General features: G+C 37.9%; 1 protein-coding gene across 1 annotated transcript in view; it reads left to right on the top strand.

Annotated features, from left to right (window-relative positions):
* Nucleotides 1-373: 373 nt before the first annotated feature.
* lysmd2 (LysM, putative peptidoglycan-binding, domain containing 2) overlaps nt 374-8,827 on the top strand; it is a 12,196-nt gene continuing 3,742 nt past the window's right edge. Inside the window, exons 1-2 of the mRNA XM_016502307.1 lie at nt 374-884; nt 1,945-2,279. Coding sequence (XP_016357793.1) covers nt 630-884; nt 1,945-2,279 — 590 coding nt within the window. The 5' untranslated portion in view covers nt 374-629. The remainder of the gene's footprint in view (nt 885-1,944; nt 2,280-8,827) is intronic.

Raw genomic sequence — 8,827 nt, 5'->3', positions numbered from 1 at the left:
TTCAGAATATCCTGTAATTTGTTTGGTCACATTAGAGTGTTACATTTCTTCTGTCTACGCAAAAGAACAACTGCGATTCTAAACAAATAACTCACAACATTCTAAACGAAACAGCTTTAAAACTGACAAAAACATCTACGATAACATGTTTTGAACTAGTACTCCTGTTTTGAAGCTGGCAGGCCTATTTTGCTTGTGATTTTTACTGTGAAAGTAAAATGTATCTCTTTTCCCTTCGAAATAGATGCTTACAAATGCACACTGTTTAAATGAAAAATTAAATAAATACATAGGCTATTTATTGCACGTTTGAGAATTTTCGCTGCAAGGGACGCGACGCTCGGCTAACGTCGTTGATTGGTCGACTGCCTGGCGACGTCACATTCCATTTGTAACCTTGCGACTCAGGTTTCACTGGACGAACCGTGTCTCTCGCGCAGGCCCACGGTAACGACAATGGCGACTGGAAAAATCACTCACCTTTCCCGTTTCCTCTAAATATCGCCGCTGAAAATGCGCTGCTCGGGGTGTGACGCTGGAAACATGCGTATTTATATCCTGTGAATAATATTAGTGTGTTGGTGGTGAAGCGCGCGCGTCACGGCATCTTTAATAATAAAGGATTGAAGATGGCGGAGTTTTCTCCGGTGCTGCCTCCGCTGCGGGATGATGGAGGAGGCGGACGGTACGGACAGCCGTTGTTCCCCAGATCCCGGTCCGGTTCGGAGTCGGACAGCGAGCTGTCGCAGAGTTTGGCCCGCACAAAGACGCGCTCGTATGGCAGCACCGCGAGCGTCACTGCGCCGTTAGGAGAGAAATACATTGAGCACCGGGTAACGGACGGGGACACACTGCAGGGTATAGCGCTCAAATATGGTGTTACGGTAAGAATAGGTGCAACACATCAACATAATCACACACATACAAAAAAAACACGGCCTAGTAATTTGCTTAAGTTAACATTACATTCTCAACGTTGTTGTACATCTCTTTTGGGCATCATATAGGCGCGACATGAACCGTGTCTCAACTAGTGAGCTGCCTATCTAACTGTTAGACCACATGTTTGGAACATTATAAGCGCCTGCATCTATTTTTGGGCCCATGTCGTTACATGACATGTTTCAAACCTAGTAAACTCACTAGTTAGGCAACGTTGTTGTGCATCATAATAGCGTGGGTTCTTTTTTTTTGACCATCATATAGACATGGGCACCTGCAAGTTTGGGCCCGTGCTGTTTCATAAGCAGAGTCTCAAAACGTAGTGAATTTCAGTATTATATGTCAAAAAGGCTGTGCACTGTTTACAGCATTTTAAGGCGTCAGGTGTGGAGTTTGGCTATTGATTATGTCCTATAATACTCAAAATCGTTGTATATGGGCTGTGTGATCAAAACCAAGTGAGCTGTATGTCTAGGTGGTATTTGTTGGTATCACATGCATTTCTGGGGATCTAGAGTACATACAGAAGTTTTTAGTATAATTAGCTTGTTCTGCATGATGAAAACATCGTATAATGCACAAAAATGTTGTTAGTGAAAATCCAAAAAAGTCTAGCCAGCTTATTATTACGATGCACCTGCAATGCTCAGGTTGGGCTTATGATATGACTCTGCAGACATAATGTGAAAAGATAACTGCGATAAACTCATCGATCATAATACCAAACATCCAGCCATACTGTGTGTGATGAAAGATTTGGAGATCAAATGGATGTGTAAACGGAATTGTCTGGATTCATCTAAGGAAATCAAATCACATATTATAACCTGGCTCTTGGTTTCTAAACAAATATTTGCTCATGTAGTTTGATTAGTTACATTAGACACACATTGGTAATGTAGATCAAGCAAACACTAGAAAGATAGGTTTGTATTTCTTGAAAATAAAACTTCATTTTTTATATTTTCATATGTTCTTATTTTTTTTTCTTTATTTACACAGATGGAGCAAATTAAACGAATCAATAAACTATTCAGCAATGACTGCATATTCCTGCGACACACTCTAAATATTCCTGTTAAGTCAGAAAAACGCTCCCTCTTTAATGGACTGTCTCTGGAGTCACCTGACAGCGAGGGAAGCTCACCGCAGGAGTCACTGTGTGTGAGTCAGGACATGGACGCTCCATCACCCCCACCAGAACCGGCCGCCCCGGAGCCCAACACCCGACCCGTGCAGGCAGAAGAGCTGTCAGCTAAAGACTACTTACACCGGCTGGACTTACAGATCAAACAGTCCAAACAAGCTGCCCGCAAACTGAAAGAGGATGGTGGGAGGTAAATGAACCTTTGACCTGCATGATCTTCTCGCTTGATTTAGGGCTGGGCGATTTGGCAACAAATTTAAATCTCGATTTTTTTCATAACGTTTGACCGATTCTCAATTTTTTACGATTTTTAATTAGTCAACTTGAAAATGTAACTACAACATGATTCAAGTAACTTTTTCTTTATTAACCCTCTTATTTAAAGAAAATTCTATTCCAAGTGCACCACACATGATGTTACAACATGATGTAAATGTTAAACAAATCACTTAAGTATCTTTGCAGAAAAGATGCATGAAATTGAACTACATCTTGTACAAACTTGTCTTATACATGTTATAGGTTGAGAAATAATACAAGGAAAGTGCTTGAAAAAAATCTCAAAAGTCAAGGTAATTCAAATTCAAAATGACTGAAGGTATAACACTAGTACACCATTATTAACTATATGTTCTATAAAAACAGCAGCTTTCAGCCTGTCATCATCATGATGCAAACATGAAATATCAGACATACAGTAACATTAGTATTTACAGTTTTTTTTTTAATTTGCTTGTGTTGCTTTTCCATTGTTTTTTCTATGTAAACATGGACGTGTTTGACTGTTGAGCTCGCATCTCTTGCAGCGTCTCATGTATGAAACGGCAGTCTAAAAATGTGGCCCTCAAGTTAAAAGAAGTTCACTCCCATCTTCTTGCATGTTTTTCCTATTCCACTGCCCGCGTCATCTTTGTCAACACAAAAGCGCATTCTGTATGAATGGTGCCTAGCGCTATGAGCGCGTCACACGTGAGCGGTTAATCACGTGCGCCGACATGCGGTTGGATCGTTCTTTTCTCTTTACTGTTATCATTGGCATATTGTCAAAGTGTCTAATTCTGACGTTTGGTAATATTTCTATTCAAAATCGCGATTCCTCGATTTGGCAAAACGTTAAATTCGAATTAATCGATAAAATCTGAAAAATCGCACAGTGCTTTCTTGATTTAATAAATCTATTGACCTCTTTAATAACGATGAACAGAAACTCTGTCACAAACCCTAGAAAGTTGCCTTGCTGTCTACTTTCTAAGGCAGCATCCCAACTGAAAATTAACACTCTTTATACCATTATGTCCATTAATTTATTTACTTTATTTTACTTGTTGGTCTTTGCAAATATGCACTAGACAGACATGGGCACATGAGACATGTTCTTCCTGTCAAACAGCTAGAAGGAGGGCTGCTGAATGTAACAATGCCGGGGGTTTTGAGATCAGTGTTTACTAAAAAAAACAAACAAAAAAACAACTCTTGCATCTTCTAATAACTTATGCTGCCATTTAAAAGTTTGTGGTCAGTAAAGTACTTTTTTGAAAGAAATTAATACTTTTATTTTGTAAAAACACATTCAGTTGAACAAAAGTGTCAGTAAAGATATTCAAGACATTTATAATGTTCATCATCATTGAATTTTGCAGCACAATATTAAGCAGCCTTGTAATGTAATGGAAATTTCCCATCGGAAGATTTCAGTAGTTTGATGTAGTGGCTGACCGATAATGGGTTTTTTGACAGCCGATGCCGATATCTTGGAAAGCAGAGAGGCTGATATAAAGCCGATATAATTTTATTTATTTTAATTTATATTTAAGAAATTTGAAATCATTTGAAAATGGATTTAAAATAATTGTGTAAAATAAACATACTTATACTTTAGAAGACAAAGCATTTTTCACAAATAAATAAAAATCTAATTAAAAAGGAAGTAAACACTGTAACCAACAGGGCACTCAGTATTCTGGGAAGTTTGTGTGCATTGGGAATCTTTTTTTTTCTTCAAATAAAGCCAAGGTAACACACATTTTACATACAGCATGCATGAATGCATGAATGAATGACATGAATATGACAGTGGGCAAATGCATAAAGCGCAGCATAATTTGAAATCACTAACTTAGTTTAAAGTTTGTTGATCGCGTGTCTCCAGTGAAGCTGAACTCTCCTCCTGTCAGCATTCAATTAGCAACGAACCAACCGTCACACAAAGAACACGCGATCATGCAGGATACACATGCACACTTCACAAGATCTCACAACTGGATCCGACTAAATTTGCAAGGTTTGTGAAATTAAATGTTCATTAGTCATTCAAAGATTTGTTTAAATGATATAAATGCATATTTGCTGAATGCTGACGGCAAATGAGAAAGTATTATAATGTTTGCCTTTCTATTACTAATAATATTAAAGGAATCGTTATAATACTTTTTTGTATACATTTTAATTCCTTTGTTTAACAGTTATATCTGATTATTAGATAGACTTCTATCTATATTAGACAGAACTGAACGACGACAGCGAACAAGAGGGAGAATGTGAGCAGTGTGCGCTCAGGCGCTGCGGCTGCCGTTCTCAGCGGCGTCAAAATAAAAGTCCCGCCTCGAACACATCGGCCAAACAGAAAAACTTATCGGCCGATGCCGATATTTGAAAAATGCCAAATATCGGCCGGTATATCGGTCGACTACTAGTTTGATGTTAGCATGTTGCAAAGCTAAAGATGTCATATTCTAATAATCATACGTAATGCAACTTGAAAATATGAAGTAAAATAGTCTGTTTTAATTATGTAATGAAATATTTAAAATCTTAAGTGTTTTTAGAAGAAGCACACCATTTTTTTTAAATGATAATGAGCACCATTTTGGTCAGCAGCAAACCTGTGAAAATGCTGTCTGGGTAGGAAGCTCACTGAAGCAGAGATGAGGTTTGCTGACCTGTGGTAAGAAATCTGTTCATCAATCTGAAATGCTGCAGTTTTTATTTTAGCTGAATCAGTCACCCAGATTTTTGTGTGCACATCTAGTGGATAAGGCAGCAGTGTTTGGAGGGAAGCCTTGTTGTCCTCCATAGTTATTGGGCAATGAAAGTTGTTTGTCATATATTCTTAGACAAACATATACTTGACATGTTTCTCAGAATGAAACCAGTCAGGTCAGTTCTGTCTCCGAGCTAAAACCCCACACATTTATTCACTCAAGAAGTGCTGCATTTTGGCACACATCTCCGCTGATGGCAGTAAATTGCAGGTTGTAACCTGTTGTAGTCTTAAAGGGTTAGTTCACCCAAAAATGAAAATTAGCCCATAAATTACTCACCCTCAAGTCATCCTAGGTGTATATGACTTTCTTCTTTCAGACAAATCCAGTCTGAGTTATTTTAAAAATTGTCTTTGATCTTTCAAGCTGTTTCATGGCACTCAGCGGGTGTTGCATGCATCAGCACTTTCACCAAAAGCACTTAATTAAAATGCGCCCATCCATAAAAAAAAAAGTGTCTCACACGGCTCCGGGGGATGAACAAAGGCCTTCTGTAGCGAATAGATGCGTTTTTGTAAGAAAAATATCCATATTCAAAACGTAGTGATCACTTTAATCTAGCTTGCGCTCACTGTTGTACACTGGAAGCAGTTCAGGGCGGATGACGTATGGAGGTCGGCTTTGCGCATGCGCCGCTCAGAAGTGACGAACGCGGAAGCGCAGGGGAGAGATCGAAACGAAACAACGGTCACTAATTAGAAGTACAAAACTAGGATTTGTAAAGAAGAATGTCGGAGGATTTTTACTCACCCTCAAGGCATCCTAGGTGTATATGACTTTCTTCTTTCAGACGAATCCAGTCTGAGTTATTTTAAAAATTGTCTTTGATCTTTCAAGCTGTTTCATGGCACTCAGCGGGTGTTGCATGCATCAGCACTTTCACCAAAAGCACTTAATTAAAATGCGCCCATCCATAAAAAAAAAAGTGTCTCACACGGCTCCGGGGGATGAACAAAGGCCTTCTGTAGCTAATAGATGCGTTTTTGTAAGAAAAATATCCATATTCAAAACGTAGTGATCACTTTAATCTAGCTTGCGCTCACTGTTGTACACTGGAAGCAGTTCAGGGCGGATGATAGGATTTGTAAAGAAGAATGTCGGAGGATTTCGATATAAGCCAAGAGGAGACAAACTGTAACACCGTGTGTCCCAACCAGACACGATGCAATAAAAAGTATCTTTTCCTTGTAGTTTTTGTCCTAACCACCCGCGACAGTGACACGTGACAATAAGCAACATGGGATTCTATTTTAGGAACGGTTTTTATTTTCTGCGACGTCGCGGCAAGAACAACATACAAAATATGACAGTGATAATCTCAGGTAATGATTATGTGCTTTATTCAATGTTAAAAGTGTCTAATGTGATTTTGAATATTATTTTGCGTTATCTTTATAGCCATAGTGAAAGCAACAATAGATATTTTACCTCAGATCTTGAAAATAAATTAAAGCAAACTTGTACGTTAAAACTGTGAACTCACTGCGAACCAACACGTGTATTCCATAACAAAGATATCAGTCACTCACTCAAAACTGTTCAGTCCATTCACATTTGAATCATCTATTTTCCGTGTCCACTTTTCTTTTCTACAGACTCGCCATGTTTTTGCGGTCACATCGTATCTACACTGGACGTGACAAAGTATTGCAGATCTTTTGAACGTTGTGTCAGTATGTTATAAATACAACGAGTCAGCAATTTACTGTCGGGGATTTGTCGTGTCGCGCCCATATACTGTAAAAAAACAGGTCGCGCCGCATCCAAGACAGCATCACTGATTATAACGAGTTCTTGTATTTTATTGTGCCGCACCGCTCGCGTCCGGTGTAGACACGATGTAAGTTAATGTAGCTTTCTGATGCTGCGTTTGAATTTTCATTTTCTTTACTGTTATCACCGGTATATTGTCAAAGTGTCTTATTCTAACATTTGGTAATATTTCTATTCAAAATCGTGATTCCTCGATTTCTAAAAAATAAAATCGTGGCAAAACAATAAATTCTAATTAATCGATAAAATTGGGAAAATCACCCTGCCCTACCCTCAAGGCATCCTAGGTGTATATAACGTATTTCAGACAAATCCAATTGGAGTTATATTTAAAAATGTACTGGCTCTTCCAAGCTTTATAATGGCAGTAAATGGGTGTTATTTTAAAAATAACATCCATTTACTGCCATTGTTAAGCTTGGAAGAGCCAGAATGTTTTTAAATATAATTCGGATTGGACTCGTCTGAAAGAGGAAAGTCATATACACCTAGGATGGCTTGAGAGTGAGTAAATTATGGGGTAATTTTCATTTTTGGGTGAACTATCCCTTTAATGCACAAATGAAAATTCTCATATTTACTCACCTTCACACGTGTCTGTATGTCTATATTCTTCTGTAGAACAGAAAAGGAGATGTTTTGATGTAACTATATACATTTTGGTTAACCAGTCAAGCTCCAAAAAGGACAAAAACAGCATACAAGTAGTACATATGTCCTATATTCCAAACCTTTTGAACAATAGCTTTTGAAGAGGACAGACTAAAGTTTCAGTATTCGAACCATTGTTTAATGTTCCTTGGGCATTCTGGGCAGTTGAGGTAGTGTTCAGTGCTTCTCAATCTGTCATGAGAAACACGGGCACCAACCGTGTTTGCAGTCTTTGCTGTTATGAGTAGGGATGCACGATATTGGATTTTAACCGATATGCGATACTTTCCAGCTCATTTTGGCCAATAGCCGATGCCGATATATAATTTATTTTTAATTTTGGTTCGTTTTTTAACAATAACTTATTTGTAAGAATTAAATAAACAATAATAAAGTTAATTTATAATGACAGTACAATGAAGATTTGAAAATAACTATAAATAAACTTTATATTAATCACTGCATTTTTTTTTTCAGAAAGATGCAGTGGTAACCTTAATATTTTATTTTAAGATTTAACATTTGTAGATGGTCTAAAAAGCAAAAGAGTTAAAAAAATTCTGAAAATCTTTTAGAGCTCATAATTTGTTTAAAAAATCTAACATATTACACATTAAATGAATAAATCAGTATATATAAAATGATTTAATTTAAAGGAACACTCCACTATTTTTGAAAATAGGCTCATTTTCCAACTCCCCTAGAGTTAAACAGTTGAGTTTTACCGTTTTCGAATCCATTCAGCCAATCTCCGGGTCTGGCGGTAGCACTTTTAGCTGTAGCTTAGCATAGATCATTGAATCTGATTAGACCGTTAGCGTCTCGCTCAAAAATGACCAAAGAGTTTCTATATTTTTCCTAATATAGGCGTAATAATCAAGGAACTTTGCTGCCGTACCATGGGTGCAGCAGGCGCAATGATATTACGCAGTGCCTGAAAATAGGCTAACTTCCGTCAACATTACCAACGTGACCACCTGCTTGCACAGGGAGCGTGCTGGGGACAATTTTCAGGTGCTGCGTAATATCATTGCGCCTGCTGCACCCATGGTACAGCAGCAAAGTTCCTTGATTATTACGCCGGAATGAGAGTTCCTTGCCATATCGGCCTAGAAAATCGCAACTTTTCATTTTTCCGTCGGTCTTCGTACAAGATGTAACTACAGAAGAGTCAAGTTTTAAATAGGAAAAATATAGAAACTCTTTGGTCATTTTTGAGCAAGATGCTAACGGTCTAATCAGATTAAATGATCTATGCTAAGCTACAGCTAAA

This window comes from Sinocyclocheilus anshuiensis, unplaced genomic scaffold (genome assembly GCF_001515605.1).
Source record: "Sinocyclocheilus anshuiensis isolate Anshui unplaced genomic scaffold, SAMN03320099.WGS_v1.1 scaffold1372, whole genome shotgun sequence".
In the NCBI taxonomy this organism is placed as follows: domain Eukaryota; kingdom Metazoa; phylum Chordata; class Actinopteri; order Cypriniformes; family Cyprinidae; genus Sinocyclocheilus; species Sinocyclocheilus anshuiensis.
This window is presented reverse-complemented; position numbering and strand designations above follow the sequence as displayed.